At 37.3% G+C, this 22731-nt stretch overlaps 2 protein-coding genes across 2 annotated transcripts in view; both read right to left on the bottom strand.

Annotated features, from left to right (window-relative positions):
• Positions 1 to 2176: 2176 nt before the first annotated feature.
• Positions 2177 to 7124, bottom strand: LOC311121410 (uncharacterized protein). Its single transcript, XM_084157958.1, has 8 exons — positions 6726 to 7124; positions 6389 to 6554; positions 5103 to 5260; positions 4784 to 4914; positions 4635 to 4696; positions 4383 to 4483; positions 4036 to 4211; positions 2177 to 3903 (listed from the first exon to the last, which is right to left on the bottom strand). The coding sequence occupies exons 1-8, from the start codon at positions 6877 to 6879 to the stop codon at positions 3808 to 3810; spliced, it is 1044 nt and encodes a 347-aa protein (XP_084014084.1). The 5' UTR covers positions 6880 to 7124; the 3' UTR covers positions 2177 to 3807.
• A 1171-nt stretch (positions 7125 to 8295) lies between these two features.
• Positions 8296 to 22731, bottom strand: part of LOC311121399 (uncharacterized protein) — a 37703-nt gene continuing 23267 nt past the window's right edge. The window contains exons 50-81 of the mRNA XM_084157957.1: positions 22668 to 22729; positions 22414 to 22514; positions 22077 to 22242; positions 20791 to 20948; positions 20468 to 20598; positions 20319 to 20380; positions 20065 to 20165; positions 19728 to 19893; positions 18442 to 18599; positions 18119 to 18249; positions 17970 to 18031; positions 17716 to 17816; positions 17379 to 17544; positions 16093 to 16250; positions 15770 to 15900; positions 15621 to 15682; positions 15367 to 15467; positions 15030 to 15195; positions 13744 to 13901; positions 13421 to 13551; positions 13272 to 13333; positions 13018 to 13118; positions 12681 to 12846; positions 11395 to 11552; positions 11072 to 11202; positions 10923 to 10984; positions 10669 to 10769; positions 10332 to 10497; positions 9046 to 9203; positions 8723 to 8853; positions 8574 to 8635; positions 8296 to 8420 (exon numbers count right to left, since the gene is read on the bottom strand). Coding sequence (XP_084014083.1) covers positions 8321 to 8420; positions 8574 to 8635; positions 8723 to 8853; positions 9046 to 9203; positions 10332 to 10497; positions 10669 to 10769; positions 10923 to 10984; positions 11072 to 11202; positions 11395 to 11552; positions 12681 to 12846; positions 13018 to 13118; positions 13272 to 13333; positions 13421 to 13551; positions 13744 to 13901; positions 15030 to 15195; positions 15367 to 15467; positions 15621 to 15682; positions 15770 to 15900; positions 16093 to 16250; positions 17379 to 17544; positions 17716 to 17816; positions 17970 to 18031; positions 18119 to 18249; positions 18442 to 18599; positions 19728 to 19893; positions 20065 to 20165; positions 20319 to 20380; positions 20468 to 20598; positions 20791 to 20948; positions 22077 to 22242; positions 22414 to 22514; positions 22668 to 22729 — 3870 coding nt within the window. The 3' untranslated portion in view covers positions 8296 to 8320. The remainder of the gene's footprint in view (positions 8421 to 8573; positions 8636 to 8722; positions 8854 to 9045; positions 9204 to 10331; positions 10498 to 10668; positions 10770 to 10922; positions 10985 to 11071; positions 11203 to 11394; positions 11553 to 12680; positions 12847 to 13017; positions 13119 to 13271; positions 13334 to 13420; positions 13552 to 13743; positions 13902 to 15029; positions 15196 to 15366; positions 15468 to 15620; positions 15683 to 15769; positions 15901 to 16092; positions 16251 to 17378; positions 17545 to 17715; positions 17817 to 17969; positions 18032 to 18118; positions 18250 to 18441; positions 18600 to 19727; positions 19894 to 20064; positions 20166 to 20318; positions 20381 to 20467; positions 20599 to 20790; positions 20949 to 22076; positions 22243 to 22413; positions 22515 to 22667; positions 22730 to 22731) is intronic.

Here is a 22731-nt window from a genome sequence, read left to right as displayed (position 1 = left end):
AGCTGTGTAAGGACATCAGGGATAAAATTGTAGACCTGCACAAGGCTGGGATGGGCTACAGGACAATAGGCAAGCAGCTTGGTGAGAAGGCAACAACTGTTGGCGCAATTATTAGAAAATGGAAGAAGTTCAAGATGACGGTCAATCACCCTCGGTCTGGGGCTCCATGCAAGATCTCACCTCGTGGGGCATCAATGATCATGAGGAAGGTGAGGGATCACCCCAGAACTACACGGCAGGACCTGGTCAATGACCTGAAGAGAGCTGGGACCACAGTCTCAAAGAAAACCATTAGTAACACACTACGCCGTCATGGATTAAAATCCTGCAGCGCACGCAAGTTCCCCCTGCTCAAGCCAGCGCATGTCCATGATGATGATCCAGAGGTGGAATGGGAGAAGGTCATGTGGTCTGATGAGACAAAAATAGAGCTTTTTGGTCTAAACTCCACTCGCCGTTTTTGGAGGAAGAAGAAGGATGAGTACAACCCCAAGAACACCATCCCAACCGTGAAGCATGGAGGTGGAAACATCATTCTTTGGGGATGCTTTTCAGCAAAGGGGACAGGACGACTGCACCGTATTGAGGGGAGGATGGATGGGGCCATGTATCGCGAGATCTTGGCCAACAACCTCCTTCCCTCAGTAAGAGCATTGAAGATGGGTCGTGGCTGGGTCTTCCAGCATGACAACGACTCGAAACACACAGCCAGGGCAACTAAGGAGTGGCTCCGTAAGAGGCATCGCAAGGTCCTGGAGTGGCCTAGCCAGTCTCCAAACCTGAACACAATAGAACATCTTTGGAGGGAGCTGAAAGTCCGTATTGCCCAGCGACAGCCCCGAAACCTGAAGGATCTGGAGAAGGTCTGTATGGAGGAGTGGGCCAAAATCCCTGCTGCAGTGTGTGCAAACCTGGTCAAGACCTACAGGAAACGTATGATCTCTGTAATTGCAAACAAAGATTTCTGTACCAAATATTAAGTTCTGCTTTTCTGATGTGTCAAATACTTATGTCATGCAATAGAATGCAAATTAATTACAAAAAAATCATACAATGTGATTTTCTGGATTTTTGTTTTAGATTCCGTCTCTCACAGTTGAAGTGTACCTATGATAAAAATTACAGACCTCTACATTCTTTGTAAGTAGCAAAACCTGCAAAATCGGCAGTGTATCAAATACTTGTTCTCCCCACTGTATATAGGAAAGACACCAAGAGACAGTGTAGTTTTGGCCTTGTGTTTTAGGTTATTGTCCTGCTGAAAGCTGAATTCCACCCAATGTCTGGTGGAAAGCAGACTGAACCAGGTTTTTCTCTAGGATTTTACCAGTGCTTAGCTCCATTCCATTTATGTTTTATCCTGAAAAATGTCCCAGTCCTTAATGATTACAAGCACACCCAAAACATGATGCAGCCACCACTATGCTTGCAAATAGGGAGAGTGGTACTCAGTAATGTGTTGTGTTGGATTTGCCCCAAATAAAACACCTTGTATTCAGGACAAAAAGTGAATTGCTATGCCACATTCTTTGCAGTATTACTTTAGTGCCTTGTTGCAAACGGGATGTACGTTTTGGAATATTCTATACAGGCAACCTTCTTTTCACTCTGTCAGTTCAGTTAGTTTTGTGGAGTAACTACAATGTTGTCGGTCAATCCTAAGTTTACTCCTATCACAGCCATTCAACTTTGTAACTGTTTTAAAGTCACCATTGGCCTCATGGTGAAATTCCTGAGCAGTTCCCTTCCTCTCTGGTCACTGAGTTAGGAAGGATTCCAGTATCTTTGTAGTGACTGGGTGTATTGATACACCATATAAAGTGTAATTAATAACTTAACCATGCTCAAAGGGCTGCTTTTTTTAAATACCAATCCACCAATAGGTGCCCTTCTTTGCGAGGCATTGGAAAACCTCCCTGGGGTTTGTGGTTGAATCTGTGTTTGAAATGCACTGCTCAACTGAGGGACCTTACAGATAATTGTATGTGTGGGGTACAGAGATGAGGTAGTAATTCCAAATTCATGTTAAATACTATTATTACACACAGAGTGAGTCCATGCAACTTATTATGTGAACTTATTTAAGCTTGCCATAACAAAGGGATTGAATACTTATTGACTTTCTAAATTAATTTGTAAAAAAATTCTAAAAACATAATACCACTCTGACATTATTAGGTATTGTGTGTTGACCAGTGTCACAAAATCTCAATTTAATCAATTTCAAATTTTGCCTGTAACACAAAACATTTTGGACAAACGTCAAGGGGTGTGAACACATTCTGAAGGCACTGTATACAAAACACAGGAAAATCACGTTTTTGACTACACTGGGTCTTTAATAAGGTTTGCATAGATTGTTAAGGTGCCAGGTCAGACAATTTTGACTACTTTTAATATGTAGATGTATGTCTGTAATCACCCAGCAGTCAAACCTATTCATAAAGTATTTTTATTACATTTGTCAAACTGTAATATTAAGAAACACGTACTGTATTGCAGATTTTAAAATAAATGAGTTCATAGTTAATCAAGAGAGGAAATAACAAAAAAATATACACTACCGTTCAAAAGTTTGGGGTCACTTAGAAATGTCTACATTTCTGATAACATAAAATTGATCAGAAATGTAGACATTGTTGATGTTGTAAATGACTATTGTAGCTGGAAACGGTTGATTTTTAATGGAATATCTACATAGGCGTACAGAGGCCCATAATCAGCAACCATCAGTCCTGTGTTCCAATTGCACGTTGTGTTTGCTAATCCAAGTTTATCATTTTAAAAGGCTAATTGATCATTAGAAAACCCTTTTGCAATTATGTTTGCACAGCTGAAAACTGTTGTGCTGATTAAAGAAGCAATAAAAAATGGCCTTCTTGAGACTAGTTGAGTATCTGGAGCATCAGCAATTGTGGGTTCGATTACAGGATCAAAATGTCCAGAAACAAATAACTTTCTTCTGAAACTCGTCAGTCTATTCTTGTTCTGAGAAATTAAGGCCACTCCATGCGAGAAATTGCCAAGAAACTGAAGATCTCGTACAGCGCTGTGTACTACTCCCTTCACAGAACAGCGCAAACTGGCTCTAACCAGAATAGAAAGAGGAGTGGGAGGCCCCGGTGCACAACTGAGCAAGAGGACAAATACATTAGTGTGTCTAGTTTGAGAAACAGACGCCTCACAGTCTCAACGTCAACAGTGAAGAGGTGACTCCGTGATGCTGACCTAGGCAGAGTTGCAAAGAAAAAGTCAAGTGTGTGTGTTCTTTTGTCCATTTTAATATTTTATTTTTATTGGCCAGTCTGAGATATGGCTTTTTCTTTGCAACTCTGCCTAGAAGGTCAGCATCCTGAAGTCGCCTCTTCACTGTTGACGTTGAGACTGGTGTTTTGCGGGTACTATTTAATGAAGCTGCCAGTTGAGGACCTGTGAAGCTTACACATTAAATAAATAAGTGATAACCGTTTTAGTCAGAAGACAGCACAGCTTTAAACCACAAATGGCATAGCTAATAAATATATAAACGTACTTTGTTCAGCTCAGCTGTAACTTTGATTAACAACCAGATGCATTATATAAAAAGTAGTACATTGCACCAAAAACATGTGGCCTATTATCAATTTTCTTTTTATGATAAAAATATATGGAAGTCTTGATCTTGATATATGGAAGTCTTGATCTTCTCAGATGCAATGGTGTGTAGTCACAAGTGATTTTCCATGCATTAAAGTCCCGTGATTAGCAGATATAGATTATTGGCTGTTCTTGTGATGACAGTTGCCCACAGATGTTAGTGTTGTCACCTCAGAAGAGGCCGTTTCTGGTGGTGTACTGTACATTGTAAGATCTACGTCTGTGCCAGCGTCTCCTTACAGCTGCACAGCAGCCACACAGCATGCACTGCAAAACAAAGATGGGGAAGTATGATTCACATGTTAAATCAATATCATTGCAGAGATTGAACAGCTTATTTGATAATATACTTTGTAGAGTATTTTCACAGTACACAAGTGAACACAAGCCTATACGTACACATAGCAGGATCCACAGGGGTACCAGAATGATAGCGATGCCACAAGGGATGATAATGGCCAGAGCCCAACCAGGAAAACCTCCACCACTTGTGGTATTCAAAGGAGTGGTCAGCAAAAGGGTAGGAAGTGGTGTGGTGCTGTAAGTTGTTGGGGCAACAGTGGTTGGAAGGAGACCTAGAATATAAATGAAAATACATTTAAGAATGATTAAAAACTTGTAATATGTCATATACAGTACAACAGATGTGAACGTGTTTTTTCGAGATTGAGTATTACACATATTTTACATGGTGTTTGATAACTCATTGTAATAAAAAAACAGAAATAGCAACAAAAGCAGCATACCTGAGACTTTTAAGACTTCCTCTAGAATAGCACTAGGGAGGTTGATTTCTCCCTCTTTGTATACATACATCACGTCTGCCCTGATTTGAGTACCAACAGTACTGTGAACGTAAAATTGGTTTTGTGTGAGAGTTGAACATGTTCCCTCCATCCTGTTTAGCTGTACAAACAGCAGCTGTATGACATCTGCAGACATTCTAAAGAGTGAGTTGAGAAGGCTGGGTTGGTTCACGGACATGACGTTGTACTTACGTGAAGTCGGGCTTGGGAAAGTCAAACTGTTTGCTGTCTGGTTTACAAAGAATAGCACGGAGCTAAAAGGGGTTAAAACACCAAGTTGTCAATTACTATCATGACCTGAAGATGACCATGGATGTATCTTATGTATAAATGTATCTTACTAGGCTGTTAATTGAATCCTCTATCTGGCTGTAGGTCTCACTGGTGAATGTGATTCTATTACTTCGCGACTCCATGGTTACATTGGTTATTTTGAAACCAAGATTGACGGCAAATGAAGTATCTGTAAGTTCTGTGAGCACACAAAAAATGGTAACTATAGCAACAGCCAAAATGAATTGCTACAATTTAGGAGTTTAAAAATTAGAAAACATTCAAGAAGTATATAGATAGCGGAAGCAGTTGAATGATTTTATCTATAAAAAATGTTATAGAGTAGATAAATGTCTTCATGATATAAGCCTAATTTGTTGAACTCACTGATATAAGTTCCATTCTGGAAGGTGGTTTGAGTGTTTTTCTGAATGTTGAATTGATTATATAGTTGCTTGTTGAAGGCAATAAGGACATCATCCTCAGTGGGGACTGGTCTGTTGAGCTGGAACATCAGTCTAACAGAAACCACCACTGCTCCAAATCTAAGAGAAAATAAGAATAAATAGAAAAGTCAATTTCCTAAAGAAAATGTGTGTTCTTGCTAGCTTGTCTTAAGGTATTTATGGTTGTGAAATAAGTTAAAGTAGCGGTAGTCACTGCAGTAGTAATGGAAGTGACTGGTTATAGTTGGGAAAAGTAGGTAGATGGAAAAAATGATAGATTGGAAAGGATAGCCAGAACATGTCAATGTTGGTTTGTGTCTCTAGCTTGAATGGTTCAAGAGTTACTATTATTGTTGGTAGGTTATTATATGCTAGTTTATACTTGTTTGAATTCGTATAGTTTATAACGTTTTGAAAATATTAAAGTTGTTTTAAATGTTTGTAGCTGAAATGGTTAAGGAGCAGCAGCATTTTAAATGTTTACCACTGTGTTCCCATGATTGGCATTGATTCCATGAAGTGTTATGCTAATTTATGCAAATTATATAATTACTGTTCATAAAAGTTTTAGAATATTTGAAGCTTTTGACAAGCAATCTAATATGGGTCAGTCTGTACATTTCAACGTTGGTTTGGTCTTTGTAGCATAAATAGTTCAAGAGAAGTGGCGAAACCAAACATTTCTCATTAAAGCCTATGGAGCTTTTATGCAACTTTAAAATGGTTATAGTTCAACAAGTATAAATAGTATAAAAAAGCTGAATAAAAGCAATCTAAGTTGGGTCAGTCTGAAAATATCAATGTTGGTTTGGTGTTGAAATGCATTGGGAGCTGATTTAAATATTGTTGTAGGACTAAAGGTATTAATGCAAAAAAAAAAATTCTCAAGTAATCTAATTTGGTTCCGTGTTCATAGCTTGAAGCGTTTAAGTGCTAGAGCGGGCTAAATTAATCAAATAATTAGAAGTAGTATGTAGGAAATATGGTGGTCTTGCCTTCAGCAAGCACACTAATAACAATAGATTGGATTTATATAGCGCCCTTCTACCAACTGAGGTACTCAAAGAGCTTTTCTAAAGAAAGGCTGACATTTTGAATGCTTTATGAAAATATCAGTAGTTAACGACACAAGCACGGATATACATGCTTCTTCGTTTCAAAGGTTCCTTGATTGACAAAGTGTTAATTGAATTGCATAAAATAATTATACTAAATTATCTTGCTTACCTAGTTGTTGATGTCACTGAAGACATAGAAGTTGAGGTCAAAGTTGCAGTTGTCGTTGTAGGAAGTACAATTGTGGTTGTTGTTGGAGGACCTGCAGTTTTAATTGCCGTAGTGGAAGCCACAGTGGTGGTGGTGGTTGTTGGGGCAACAGTGGTTGGCAGGAGACCTAGAATATAAATGAAAATACATTTATGGGGGGATAATAAACTTGTAATATGTCATATACAGTACCATAGATGTGAAAGTGTTTTTTCGAGATTGAGTATTACACATATTTGACATGGTGTTTGATGACTCACCGTAATAACAAACAGAAATAGCAACAAAAGCAGCATACCTGAGACTTTTAAGACTTCCTCTAGAAAAGCACTAGGGAGGTTGATGTCTTCCTTTTTGTATACATACAGTGGGGAAAAAAAGTATTTAGTCAGCCACCAATTGTGCAAGTTCTCCCACTTAAAATGATGAGAGAGGCCTGTAATTTTCATCATAGGTACACGTCAACTATGACAGACAAATTGAGGAAAAGAAATCCAGAAAATCACATTGTAGGATTTTTAATGAATTTATTTGCAAATGATGGTGGAAAATAAGTATTTGGTCACCTACAAACAAGCAAGATTTCTGGCTCTCACAGACCTGTAACTTCTTCTTTAAGAGGCTCCTCTGTCCTCCACTCGTTACCTGTATTAATGGCACCTGTTTGAACTTGTTATCAGTATAAAAGACACCTGTCCACAACCTCAAACAGTCACACTCCAAACTCCACTATGGCCAAGACCAAAGAGCTGTCAAAGGACACCAGAAACAAAATTGTAGACCTGCACCAGGCTGGGAAGACTGAATCTGCAATAGGTAAGCAGCTTGGTTTGAAGAAATCAACTGTGGGAGCAATTATTAGGAAATGGAAGACATACAAGACCACTGATAATCTCCCTCGATCTGGGGCTCCACGCAAGTTCTCACCCCGTGGGGTCAAAATGATCACAAGAATGGTGAGCAAAAATCCCAGAACCACACGGGGGGACCTAGTGAATGACCTGCAGAGAGCTGGGACCAAAGTAACAAAGCCTACCATCAGTAACACACTACGCCGCCAGGGACTCAAATCCTGCAGTGCAAGACGTGTCCCCCTGCTTAAGCCAGTACATGTCCAGGCCCGTCTGAAGTTTGCTAGAGTGCATTTGGATGATCCAGAAGAGGATTGGGAGAATGTCATATGGTCAGATGAAACCAAAATAGAACTTTTAGGTAAAAACTCAACTCGTCGTGTTTGGAGGACAAAGAATGCTGAGTTGCACCATACCTACTGTGAAGCATGGGGGTGGAAACATCATGCTTTGGGGCTGTTTTTCTGCAAAGGGACCAGGACGACTGATCAGTGTAAAGGAAAGAATGATTGGGGCCATGTATCGTGAGATTTGGAGTGAAAACCTCCTTCCATCAGCAAGGGCATTGAAGATGAAACGTGGCTGGGACTTTCAGCATGACAATGATCCCAAACACACCGCCCGGGAAACGAAGGAGTGGCTTCGTAAGAAGCATTTGAAGGTCCTGGAGTGGCCTAGCCAATCTCCAGATCTCAACCCCATAGAAAATCTTTGGAGGGAGTTGAAAGTCCGTGTTGCCCAGCGACAGCCCCAAAACATCACTGCTTTAGAGGAGATCTGCATGGAGGAATGGGCCAAAATACCAGCAACAGTGTGTGAAAACCTTGTGAAGACTTACAGAAAACGTTTGACATGTGTCATTGCCAACAAAGGGTATATAACAAAGTATTGAGAAACTTTTGTTATTGACCAAATACTTATTTTCCACCATAATTTGCAAATAAATTCATTAAAAATCCTACTATGTGATTATCCGGAATTTTATTTCTCATTTTGTCTGTCATAGTTGACGTGTACCTATGATGAAAATTACAGGCCTCTCTCATCTTTTTAAGTGGGAGAACTTGCACAATTGGTGGCTGACTAAATACTTTTTTTCCCCACTGTACATCACTTCTGCCCTGATTGGAGTGCCAACAGTACTGTGGACGTAACAATTGGTTTCGTGTGAGAGTTGAACATGTTCCCTCCATCCTGTTTAGCTGTACAAACAGCAGCTGTATGACATTTGCAGACATTCTAAAGAGTGCAGTTGAGAAAGCTGGGTTGGTTCACGGACATGACGTTGTACTTACGTGAAGATGGGTTTGGGAAAGTCAAACTGTTTGCTGTCTGGTTTACAAAGAATATCATGGAGCTAAAAGGGGACAAAACACAAAGTTGTCAATTACTATCATGACCTGAACATGACTATGGATGTATCGTATGTATAGAAGTATCTTACTAGGCTGTTAATTGAATCCTCTATCTGGCTGTAGGTCTCATTGGTGAATGTGAGGCTATTACTTTGCGACACCATGGTTACATTGGTTATTTTGAAACCAAGATCGACGGCAAATGAAGTATCTGTAAGTTCTGTGAGCACACAAAACAATGGTCACTATAGCAACAGACAAAATGAAATGCTACAATTTAGGAGTTTCAACATTAGAAAACATTCTAGAAGTATTTACATAGCGGAAGCAGTTGAATGTTTACCTATAAAAAAAAGAATTATAGAGTGGAAATAAATGTCTTCATGATATAAGCCTAATTTATTGAACTCACTGATATAAGTTCCATTCTGGAAGGTGGTTTGAGTGTTTGTCTGATTGTTGAATTGACGATACAGTTGCTTGTCGACGGCACCAAGGACATCATCCTTAGTGGGGACTGGTGTGTTTAGCTGGAACATCAGTCTAACAAAAAACATCACTGTGCCAAATCTAAGAGAAAATAATAATTAATAAAAAAGTCAATTTCCTTAAGAAAATGTGTGTTCTTGCTAGCTTGTCTTAAGGTATTTATGGTTGTGAAATAAGTTATAGTAGTGGTAGTCACTGCAGTAGTAATGGAAGTGACTGGTTATAGTTGGGAAAAGTAGGTAGATGGAAAAATGTATAGATTGGATAGGATAGCCAGAACATGTCAATGTTGGTTTGTGTCTCTAGCTTGAATGGTTCAAGAGTTACTATTATTGTTGGTAGGTTATTATATGCTAGTTTATACTTGTTTGAATTCGTATAGTTTATAACGTTTTGAAAATGTTAAAGTTGTTTTAAATGTTTGTAGCTGAAATGGTTAAGGAGCAGCAGCATTTTAAATGTTTACCACTGTGTTCCCATGATTGGCATTGAATCCATGAAGTGTTATGACCATTTATGCTAATTATATCATTACGGTACATACAAGTTTTAGAATATTTGAAGCTTTTGACAAGCAATCTAATATGGGTCAGTCTGTACATTTCAACGTTGGTTTGGTCTTTGTAGCATAAATAGTTCAAGAGAAGTGGCGAAACCAAACATTTCTCATTAAAGCCTATGGAGCTTTTATGCAACTTTAAAATGGTTATAGTTCAACAAGTATAAATAGTATAAAAAAGCTGAATAAAAGCAATCTAAGTTGGGTCAGTCTGAAAATATCAATGTTGGTTTGGTGTTGAAATGCATTGGGAGCTGATTTAAATATTGTTGTAGGACTAAAGGTATTAATGCAAAAAAATATTTTCTCAAGTAATCTAATTTGGTTCCGTGTTCATAGCTTGAAGCGTTTAAGTGCTAGAGCGGGCTAAATTAATCAAATAATTAGAAGAAGTATGTAGGAAATATGGTGGTCTTGCCTTCAGCAAGCACACTAATAACAATAGATTGGATTTATATAGCGCCCTTCTACCAACTGAGGTACTCAAAGAGCTTTTCTAAAGAAAGGCTGACATTTTGAATGCTTTATGAAAATATCAGTAGTTAACGACACAAGCACGGATATACATGCTTCTTCGTTTCAAAGGTTCCTTGATTGACAAAGTGTTAATTGAATTGCATAAAATAATTATACTAAATTATCTTGCTTACCTAGTTGTTGATGTCACTGAAGACATAGAAGTTGAGGTCAAAGTTGCAGTTGTCGTTGTAGGAAGTACAATTGTGGTTGTTGTTGGAGGACCTGCAGTTTTAATTGCCGTAGTGGAAGCCACAGTGGTGGTGGTGGTTGTTGGGGCAACAGTGGTTGGCAGGAGACCTAGAATATAAATGAAAATACATTTATGGGGGGATTATAAACTTGTAATATGTCATATACAGTACCATAGATGTGAAAGTGTTTTTTCGAGATTGAGTATTACACATATTTGACATGGTGTTTGATGACTCACCGTAATAACAAACAGAAATAGCAACAAAAGCAGCATACCTGAGACTTTTAAGACTTCCTCTAGAAAAGCACTAGGGAGGTTGATGTCTTCCTTTTTGTATACATACATCACTTCTGCCCTGATTGGAGTGCCAACAGTACTGTGGACGTAACAATTGGTTTCGTGTGAGAGTTGAACATGTTCCCTCCATCCTGTTTAGCTGTACAAACAGCAGCTGTATGACATCTGCAGACATTCTAAAGAGTGCAGTTGAGAAAGCTGGGTTGGTTCACGGACATGACGTTGTACTTACGTGAAGATGGGTTTGGGAAAGTCAAACTGTTTGCTGTCTGGTTTACAAAGAATATCATGGAGCTAAAAGGGGACAAAACACAAAGTTGTCAATTACTATCATGACCTGAACATGACTATGGATGTATCGTATGTATAGAAGTATCTTACTAGGCTGTTAATTGAATCCTCTATCTGGCTGTAGGTCTCATTGGTGAATGTGAGGCTATTACTTTGCGACACCATGGTTACATTGGTTATTTTGAAACCAAGATCGACGGCAAATGAAGTATCTGTAAGTTCTGTGAGCACACAAAACAATGGTCACTATAGCAACAGACAAAATGAAATGCTACAATTTAGGAGTTTCAACATTAGAAAACATTCTAGAAGTATTTACATAGCGGAAGCAGTTGAATGTTTACCTATAAAAAAAAGAATTATAGAGTGGAAATAAATGTCTTCATGATATAAGCCTAATTTATTGAACTCACTGATATAAGTTCCATTCTGGAAGGTGGTTTGAGTGTTTGTCTGATTGTTGAATTGACGATACAGTTGCTTGTCGACGGCACCAAGGACATCATCCTTAGTGGGGACTGGTGTGTTGAGCTGGAACATCAGTCTAACAAAAAACATCACTGTGCCAAATCTAAGAGAAAATAATAATTAATAAAAAAGTCAATTTCCTTAAGAAAATGTGTGTTCTTGCTAGCTTGTCTTAAGGTATTTATGGTTGTGAAATAAGTTATAGTAGTGGTAGTCACTGCAGTAGTAATGGAAGTGGCTGGTTATAGTTGGGAAAAGTAGGTAGATGGAAAAATGTATAGATTGGATAGGATAGCCAGAACATGTCAATGTTGGTTTGTGTCTCTAGCTTGAATGGTTCAAGAGTTACTATTATTGTTGGTAGGTTATTATATGCTAGTTTATACTTGTTTGAATTCGTATAGTTTATAACGTTTTGAAAATGTTAAAGTTGTTTTAAATGTTTGTAGCTGAAATGGTTAAGGAGCAGCAGCATTTTAAATGTTTACCACTGTGTTCCCATGATTGGCATTGAATCCATGAAGTGTTATGACCATTTATGCTAATTATATCATTACGGTACATACAAGTTTTAGAATATTTGAAGCTTTTGACAAGCAATCTAATATGGGTCAGTCTGTACATTTCAACGTTGGTTTGGTCTTTGTAGCATAAATAGTTCAAGAGAAGTGGCGAAACCAAACATTTCTCATTAAAGCCTATGGAGCTTTTATGCAACTTTAAAATGGTTATAGTTCAACAAGTATAAATAGTATAAAAAAGCTGAATAAAAGCAATCTAAGTTGGGTCAGTCTGAAAATATCAATGTTGGTTTGGTGTTGAAATGCATTGGGAGCTGATTTAAATATTGTTGTAGGACTAAAGGTATTAATGCAAAAAAATATTTTCTCAAGTAATCTAATTTGGTTCCGTGTTCATAGCTTGAAGCGTTTAAGTGCTAGAGCGGGCTAAATTAATCAAATAATTAGAAGAAGTATGTAGGAAATATGGTGGTCTTGCCTTCAGCAAGCACACTAATAACAATAGATTGGATTTATATAGCGCCCTTCTACCAACTGAGGTACTCAAAGAGCTTTTCTAAAGAAAGGCTGACATTTTGAATGCTTTATGAAAATATCAGTAGTTAATGACACAAGCACGGATATACATGCTTCTTCGTTTCAAAGGTTCCTTGATTGACAAAGTGTTAATTGAATTGCATAAAATAATTATACTAAATTATCTTGCTTACCTAGTTGTTGATGTCACTGAAGACATAGAAGTTGAGGTCAAAGTTGCAGTTGTCGTTGTAGGAAGTACAATTGTGGTTGTTGTTGGAGGACCTGCAGTTTTAATTGCCGTAGTGGAAGCCACAGTGGTGGTGGTGGTTGTTGGGGCAACAGTGGTTGGCAGGAGACCTAGAATATAAATGAAAATACATTTATGGGGGGATTATAAACTTGTAATATGTCATATACAGTACCATAGATGTGAAAGTGTTTTTTCGAGATTGAGTATTACACATATTTGACATGGTGTTTGATGACTCACTGTAATAACAAACAGAAATAGCAACAAAAGCAGCATACCTGAGACTTTTAAGACTTCCTCTAGAAAAGCACTAGGGAGGTTGATGTCTTCCTTTTTGTATACATACATCACTTCTGCCCTGATTGGAGTGCCAACAGTACTGTGGACGTAACAATTGGTTTCGTGTGAGAGTTGAACATGTTCCCTCCATCCTGTTTAGCTGTACAAACAGCAGCTGTATGACATCTGCAGACATTCTAAAGAGTGCAGTTGAGAAAGCTGGGTTGGTTCACGGACATGACGTTGTACTTACGTGAAGATGGGTTTGGGAAAGTCAAACTGTTTGCTGTCTGGTTTACAAAGAATATCATGGAGCTAAAAGGGGACAAAACACAAAGTTGTCAATTACTATCATGACCTGAACATGACTATGGATGTATCGTATGTATAGAAGTATCTTACTAGGCTGTTAATTGAATCCTCTATCTGGCTGTAGGTCTCATTGGTGAATGTGAGGCTATTACTTTGCGACACCATGGTTACATTGGTTATTTTGAAACCAAGATCGACGGCAAATGAAGTATCTGTAAGTTCTGTGAGCACACAAAACAATGGTCACTATAGCAACAGACAAAATGAAATGCTACAATTTAGGAGTTTCAACATTAGAAAACATTCTAGAAGTATTTACATAGCGGAAGCAGTTGAATGTTTACCTATAAAAAAAAGAATTATAGAGTGGAAATAAATGTCTTCATGATATAAGCCTAATTTATTGAACTCACTGATATAAGTTCCATTCTGGAAGGTGGTTTGAGTGTTTGTCTGATTGTTGAATTGACGATACAGTTGCTTGTCGACGGCACCAAGGACATCATCCTTAGTGGGGACTGGTGTGTTGAGCTGGAACATCAGTCTAACAAAAAACATCACTGTGCCAAATCTAAGAGAAAATAATAATTAATAAAAAAGTCAATTTCCTTAAGAAAATGTGTGTTCTTGCTAGCTTGTCTTAAGGTATTTATGGTTGTGAAATAAGTTATAGTAGTGGTAGTCACTGCAGTAGTAATGGAAGTGGCTGGTTATAGTTGGGAAAAGTAGCTAGATGGAAAAATGTATAGATTGGATAGGATAGCCAGAACATGTCAATGTTGGTTTGTGTCTCTAGCTTGAATGGTTCAAGAGTTACTATTATTGTTGGTAGGTTATTATATGCTAGTTTATACTTGTTTGAATTCGTATAGTTTATAACGTTTTGAAAATGTTAAAGTTGTTTTAAATGTTTGTAGCTGAAATGGTTAAGGAGCAGCAGCATTTTAAATGTTTACCACTGTGTTCCCATGATTGGCATTGAATCCATGAAGTGTTATGACCATTTATGCTAATTATATCATTACGGTACATACAAGTTTTAGAATATTTGAAGCTTTTGACAAGCAATCTAATATGGGTCAGTCTGTACATTTCAACGTTGGTTTGGTCTTTGTAGCATAAATAGTTCAAGAGAAGTGGCGAAACCAAACATTTCTCATTAAAGCCTATGGAGCTTTTATGCAACTTTAAAATGGTTATAGTTCAACAAGTATAAATAGTATAAAAAAGCTGAATAAAAGCAATCTAAGTTGGGTCAGTCTGAAAATATCAATGTTGGTTTGGTGTTGAAATGCATTGGGAGCTGATTTAAATATTGTTGTAGGACTAAAGGTATTAATGCAAAAAAATATTTTCTCAAGTAATCTAATTTGGTTCCGTGTTCATAGCTTGAAGCGTTTAAGTGCTAGAGCGGGCTAAATTAATCAAATAATTAGAAGAAGTATGTAGGAAATATGGTGGTCTTGCCTTCAGCAAGCACACTAATAACAATAGATTGGATTTATATAGCGCCCTTCTACCAACTGAGGTACTCAAAGAGCTTTTCTAAAGAAAGGCTGACATTTTGAATGCTTTATGAAAATATCAGTAGTTAACGACACAAGCACGGATATACATGCTTCTTCGTTTCAAAGGTTCCTTGATTGACAAAGTGTTAATTGAATTGCATAAAATAATTATACTAAATTATCTTGCTTACCTAGTTGTTGATGTCACTGAAGACATAGAAGTTGAGGTCAAAGTTGCAGTTGTCGTTGTAGGAAGTACAATTGTGGTTGTTGTTGGAGGACCTGCAGTTTTAATTGCCGTAGTGGAAGCCACAGTGGTGGTGGTGGTTGTTGGGGCAACAGTGGTTGGCAGGAGACCTAGAATATAAATGAAAATACATTTATGGGGGGATTATAAACTTGTAATATGTCATATACAGTACCATAGATGTGAAAGTGTTTTTTCGAGATTGAGTATTACACATATTTGACATGGTGTTTGATGACTCACCGTAATAACAAACAGAAATAGCAACAAAAGCAGCATACCTGAGACTTTTAAGACTTCCTCTAGAAAAGCACTAGGGAGGTTGATGTCTTCCTTTTTGTATACATACATCACTTCTGCCCTGATTGGAGTGCCAACAGTACTGTGGACGTAACAATTGGTTTCGTGTGAGAGTTGAACATGTTCCCTCCATCCTGTTTAGCTGTACAAACAGCAGCTGTATGACATCTGCAGACATTCTAAAGAGTGCAGTTGAGAAAGCTGGGTTGGTTCACGGACATGACGTTGTACTTACGTGAAGATGGGTTTGGGAAAGTCAAACTGTTTGCTGTCTGGTTTACAAAGAATATCATGGAGCTAAAAGGGGACAAAACACAAAGTTGTCAATTACTATCATGACCTGAACATGACTATGGATGTATCGTATGTATAGAAGTATCTTACTAGGCTGTTAATTGAATCCTCTATCTGGCTGTAGGTCTCATTGGTGAATGTGAGGCTATTACTTTGCGACACCATGGTTACATTGGTTATTTTGAAACCAAGATCGACGGCAAATGAAGTATCTGTAAGTTCTGTGAGCACACAAAACAATGGTCACTATAGCAACAGACAAAATGAAATGCTACAATTTAGGAGTTTCAACATTAGAAAACATTCTAGAAGTATTTACATAGCGGAAGCAGTTGAATGTTTACCTATAAAAAAAAGAATTATAGAGTGGAAATAAATGTCTTCATGATATAAGCCTAATTTATTGAACTCACTGATATAAGTTCCATTCTGGAAGGTGGTTTGAGTGTTTGTCTGATTGTTGAATTGACGATACAGTTGCTTGTCGACGGCACCAAGGACATCATCCTTAGTGGGGACTGGTGTGTTGAGCTGGAACATCAGTCTAACAAAAAACATCACTGTGCCAAATCTAAGAGAAAATAATAATTAATAAAAAAGTCAATTTCCTTAAGAAAATGTGTGTTCTTGCTAGCTTGTCTTAAGGTATTTATGGTTGTGAAATAAGTTATAGTAGTGGTAGTCACTGCAGTAGTAATGGAAGTGGCTGGTTATAGTTGGGAAAAGTAGGTAGATGGAAAAATGTATAGATTGGATAGGATAGCCAGAACATGTCAATGTTGGTTTGTGTCTCTAGCTTGAATGGTTCAAGAGTTACTATTATTGTTGGTAGGTTATTATATGCTAGTTTATACTTGTTTGAATTCGTATAGTTTATAACGTTTTGAAAATGTTAAAGTTGTTTTAAATGTTTGTAGCTGAAATGGTTAAGGAGCAGCAGCATTTTAAATGTTTACCACTGTGTTCCCATGATTGGCATTGAATCCATGAAGTGTTATGACCATTTATGCTAATTATATCATTACGGTACATACAAGTTTTAGAATATTTGAAGCTTTTGACAAGCAATCTAATATGGGTCAGTCTGTACATTTCAACGTTGGTTTGGTCTTTGTAGCATAAATAGTTCAAGAGAAGTGGCGAAACCAAACATTTCTCATTAAAGCCTATGGAGCTTTTATGCAACTTTAAAATGGTTATAGTTCAACAAGTATAAATAGTATAAAAAAGCTGAATAAAAGCAATCTAAGTTGGGTCAGTCTGAAAATATCAATGTTGGTTTGGTGTTGAAATGCATTGGGAGCTGATTTAAATATTGTTGTAGGACTAAAGGTATTAATGCAAAAAAATATTTTCTCAAGTAATCTAATTTGGTTCCGTGTTCATAGCTTGAAGCGTTTAAGTGCTAGAGCGGGCTAAATTAATCAAATAATTAGAAGAAGTATGTAGGAAATATGGTGGTCTTGCCTTCAGCAAGCACACTAATAACAATAGATTGGATTTATATAGCGCCCTTCTACCAACTGAGGTACTCAAAGAGCTTTTCTAAAGAAAGGCTGACATTTTGAATGCTTTATGAAAATATCAGTAGTTAATGACACAAGCACGGATATACATGCTTCTTCGTTTCAAAGGTTCCTTGATTGACAAAGTGTTAATTGAATTGCATAAAATAATTATACTAAATTATCTTGCTTACCTAGTTGTTGATGTCACTGAAGACATAGAAGTTGAGGTCAAAGTTGCAGTTGTCGTTGTAGGAAGTACAATTGTGGTTGTTGTTGGAGGACCTGCAGTTTTAATTGCCGTAGTGGAAGCCACAGTGGTGGTGGTGGTTGTTGGGGCAACAGTGGTTGGCAGGAGACCTAGAATATAAATGAAAATACATTTATGGGGGGATTATAAACTTGTAATATGTCATATACAGTACCATAGATGTGAAAGTGTTTTTTCGAGATTGAGTATTACACATATTTGACATGGTGTTTGATGACTCACCGTAATAACAAACAGAAATAGCAACAAAAGCAGCATACCTGAGACTTTTAAGACTTCCTCTAGAAAAGCACTAGGGAGGTTGATGTCTTCCTTTTTGTATACATACATCACTTCTGCCCTGATTGGAGTGCCAACAGTACTGTGGACGTAACAATTGGTTTCGTGTGAGAGTTGAACATGTTCCCTCCATCCTGTTTAGCTGTACAAACAGCAGCTGTATGACATCTGCAGACATTCTAAAGAGTGCAGTTGAGAAAGCTGGGTTGGTTCACGGACATGACGTTGTACTTACGTGAAGATGGGTTTGGGAAAGTCAAACTGTTTGCTGTCTGGTTTACAAAGAATATCATGGAGCTAAAAGGGGACAAAACACAAAGTTGTCAATTACTATCATGACCTGAACATGACTATGGATGTATCGTATGTATAGAAGTATCTTACTAGGCTGTTAATTGAATCCTCTATCTGGCTGTAGGTCTCATTGGTGAATGTGAGGCTATTACTTTGCGACACCATGGTTACATTGGTTATTTTGAAACCAAGATCGACGGCAAATGAAGTATCTGTAAGTTCTGTGAGCACACAAAACAATGGTCACTATAGCAACAGACAAAATGAAATGCTACAATTTAGGAGTTTCAACATTAGAAAACATTCTAGAAGTATTTACATAGCGGAAGCAGTTGAATGTTTACCTATAAAAAAAAGAATTATAGAGTGGAAATAAATGTCTTCATGATATAAGCCTAATTTATTGAACTCACTGATATAAGTTCCATTCTGGAAGGTGGTTTGAGTGTTTGTCTGATTGTTGAATTGACGATACAGTTGCTTGTCGACGGCACCAAGGACATCATCCTTAGTGGGGACTGGTGTGTTGAGCTGGAACATCAGTCTAACAAAAAACATCACTGTGCCAAATCTAAGAGAAAATAATAATTAATAAAAAAGTCAATTTCCTTAAGAAAATGTGTGTTCTTGCTAGCTTGTCTTAAGGTATTTATGGTTGTGAAATAAGTTATAGTAGTGGTAGTCACTGCAGTAGTAATGGAAGTGGCTGGTTATAGTTGGGAAAAGTAGGTAGATGGAAAAATGTATAGATTGGATAGGATAGCCAGAACATGTCAATGTTGGTTTGTGTCTCTAGCTTGAATGGTTCAAGAGTTACTATTATTGTTGGTAGGTTATTATATGCTAGTTTATACTTGTTTGAATTCGTATAGTTTATAACGTTTTGAAAATGTTAAAGTTGTTTTAAATGTTTGTAGCTGAAATGGTTAAGGAGCAGCAGCATTTTAAATGTTTACCACTGTGTTCCCATGATTGGCATTGAATCCATGAAGTGTTATGACCATTTATGCTAATTATATCATTACGGTACATACAAGTTTTAGAATATTTGAAGCTTTTGACAAGCAATCTAATATGGGTCAGTCTGTACATTTCAACGTTGGTTTGGTCTTTGTAGCATAAATAGTTCAAGAGAAGTGGCGAAACCAAACATTTCTCATTAAAGCCTATGGAGCTTTTATGCAACTTTAAAATGGTTATAGTTCAACAAGTATAAATAGTATAAAAAAGCTGAATAAAAGCAATCTAAGTTGGGTCAGTCTGAAAATATCAATGTTGGTTTGGTGTTGAAATGCATTGGGAGCTGATTTAAATATTGTTGTAGGACTAAAGGTATTAATGCAAAAAAATATTTTCTCAAGTAATCTAATTTGGTTCCGTGTTCATAGCTTGAAGCGTTTAAGTGCTAGAGCGGGCTAAATTAATCAAATAATTAGAAGAAGTATGTAGGAAATATGGTGGTCTTGCCTTCAGCAAGCACACTAATAACAATAGATTGGATTTATATAGCGCCCTTCTACCAACTGAGGTACTCAAAGAGCTTTTCTAAAGAAAGGCTGACATTTTGAATGCTTTATGAAAATATCAGTAGTTAATGACACAAGCACGGATATACATGCTTCTTCGTTTCAAAGGTTCCTTGATTGACAAAGTGTTAATTGAATTGCATAAAATAATTATACTAAATTATCTTGCTTACCTAGTTGTTGATGTCACTGAAGACATAGAAGTTGAGGTCAAAGTTGCAGTTGTCGTTGTAGGAAGTACAATTGTGGTTGTTGTTGGAGGACCTGCAGTTTTAATTGCCGTAGTGGAAGCCACAGTGGTGGTGGTGGTTGTTGGGGCAACAGTGGTTGGCAGGAGACCTAGAATATAAATGAAAATACATTTATGGGGGGATTATAAACTTGTAATATGTCATATACAGTACCATAGATGTGAAAGTGTTTTTTCGAGATTGAGTATTACACATATTTGACATGGTGTTTGATGACTCACCGTAATAACAAACAGAAATAGCAACAAAAGCAGCATACCTGAGACTTTTAAGACTTCCTCTAGAAAAGCACTAGGGAGGTTGATGTCTTCCTTTTTGTATACATACATCACTTCTGCCCTGATTGGAGTGCCAACAGTACTGTGGACGTAACAATTGGTTTCGTGTGAGAGTTGAACATGTTCCCTCCATCCTGTTTAGCTGTACAAACAGCAGCTGTATGACATCTGCAGACATTCTAAAGAGTGCAGTTGAGAAAGCTGGGTTGGTTCACGGACATGACGTTGTACTTACGTGAAGATGGGTTTGGGAAAGTCAAACTGTTTGCTGTCTGGTTTACAAAGAATATCATGGAGCTAAAAGGGGACAAAACACAAAGTTGTCAATTACTATCATGACCTGAACATGACTATGGATGTATCGTATGTATAGAAGTATCTTACTAGGCTGTTAATTGAATCCTCTATCTGGCTGTAGGTCTCATTGGTGAATGTGAGGCTATTACTTTGCGACACCATGGTTACATTGGTTATTTTGAAACCAAGATCGACGGCAAATGAAGTATCTGTAAGTTCTGTGAGCACACAAAACAATGGTCACTATAGCAACAGACAAAATGAAATGCTACAATTTAGGAGTTTCAACATTAGAAAACATTCTAGAAGTATTTACATAGCGGAAGCAGTTGAATGTTTACCTATAAAAAAAAGAATTATAGAGTGGAAATAAATGTCTTCATGATATAAGCCTAATTTATTGAACTCACTGATATAAGTTCCATTCTGGAAGGTGGTTTGAGTGTTTGTCTGATTGTTGAATTGACGATACAGTTGCTTGTCGACGGCACCAAGGACATCATCCTTAGTGGGGACTGGTGTGTTGAGCTGGAACATCAGTCTAACAAAAAACATCACTGTGCCAAATCTAAGAGAAAATAATAATTAATAAAAAAGTCAATTTCCTTAAGAAAATGTGTGTTCTTGCTAGCTTGTCTTAAGGTATTTATGGTTGTGAAATAAGTTATAGTAGTGGTAGTCACTGCAGTAGTAATGGAAGTGGCTGGTTATAGTTGGGAAAAGTAGGTAGATGGAAAAATGTATAGATTGGATAGGATAGCCAGAACATGTCAATGTTGGTTTGTGTCTCTAGCTTGAATGGTTCAAGAGTTACTATTATTGTTGGTAGGTTATTATATGCTAGTTTATACTTGTTTGAATTCGTATAGTTTATAACGTTTTGAAAATGTTAAAGTTGTTTTAAATGTTTGTAGCTGAAATGGTTAAGGAGCAGCAGCATTTTAAATGTTTACCACTGTGTTCCCATGATTGGCATTGAATCCATGAAGTGTTATGACCATTTATGCTAATTATATCATTACGGTACATACAAGTTTTAGAATATTTGAAGCTTTTGACAAGCAATCTAATATGGGTCAGTCTGTACATTTCAACGTTGGTTTGGTCTTTGTAGCATAAATAGTTCAAGAGAAGTGGCGAAACCAAACATTTCTCATTAAAGCCTATGGAGCTTTTATGCAACTTTAAAATGGTTATAGTTCAACAAGTATAAATAGTATAAAAAAGCTGAATAAAAGCAATCTAAGTTGGGTCAGTCTGAAAATATCAATGTTGGTTTGGTGTTGAAATGCATTGGGAGCTGATTTAAATATTGTTGTAGGACTAAAGGTATTAATGCAAAAAAATATTTTCTCAAGTAATCTAATTTGGTTCCGTGTTCATAGCTTGAAGCGTTTAAGTGCTAGAGCGGGCTAAATTAATCAAATAATTAGAAGAAGTATGTAGGAAATATGGTGGTCTTGCCTTCAGCAAGCACACTAATAACAATAGATTGGATTTATATAGCGCCCTTCTACCAACTGAGGTACTCAAAGAGCTTTTCTAAAGAAAGGCTGACATTTTGAATGCTTTATGAAAATATCAGTAGTTAACGACACAAGCACGGATATACATGCTTCTTCGTTTCAAAGGTTCCTTGATTGACAAAGTGTTAATTGAATTGCATAAAATAATTATACTAAATTATCTTGCTTACCTAGTTGTTGATGTCACTGAAGACATAGAAGTTGAGGTCAAAGTTGCAGTTGTCGTTGTAGGAAGTACAATTGTGGTTGTTGTTGGAGGACCTGCAGTTTTAATTGCCGTAGTGGAAGCCACAGTGGTGGTGGTGGTTGTTGGGGCAACAGTGGTTGGCAGGAGACCTAGAATATAAATGAAAATACATTTATGGGGGGATTATAAACTTGTAATATGTCATATACAGTACCATAGATGTGAAAGTGTTTTTTCGAGATTGAGTATTACACATATTTGACATGGTGTTTGATGACTCACCGTAATAACAAACAGAAATAGCAACAAAAGCAGCATACCTGAGACTTTTAAGACTTCCTCTAGAAAAGCACTAGGGAGGTTGATGTCTTCCTTTTTGTATACATACATCACTTCTGCCCTGATTGGAGTGCCAACAGTACTGTGGACGTAACAATTGGTTTCGTGTGAGAGTTGAACATGTTCCCTCCATCCTGTTTAGCTGTACAAACAGCAGCTGTATGACATCTGCAGACATTCTAAAGAGTGCAGTTGAGAAAGCTGGGTTGGTTCACGGACATGACGTTGTACTTACGTGAAGATGGGTTTGGGAAAGTCAAACTGTTTGCTGTCTGGTTTACAAAGAATATCATGGAGCT

The sequence above is a fragment of the Coregonus lavaretus genome (genome assembly GCF_964263955.1).
Source record: "Coregonus lavaretus genome assembly, chromosome: 3".
In the NCBI taxonomy this organism is placed as follows: Eukaryota; Metazoa; Chordata; class Actinopteri; order Salmoniformes; family Salmonidae; genus Coregonus; species Coregonus lavaretus.
Note: the sequence above shows the minus strand (reverse complement) of the source record. Positions and strands in the feature narration are given on the sequence as shown.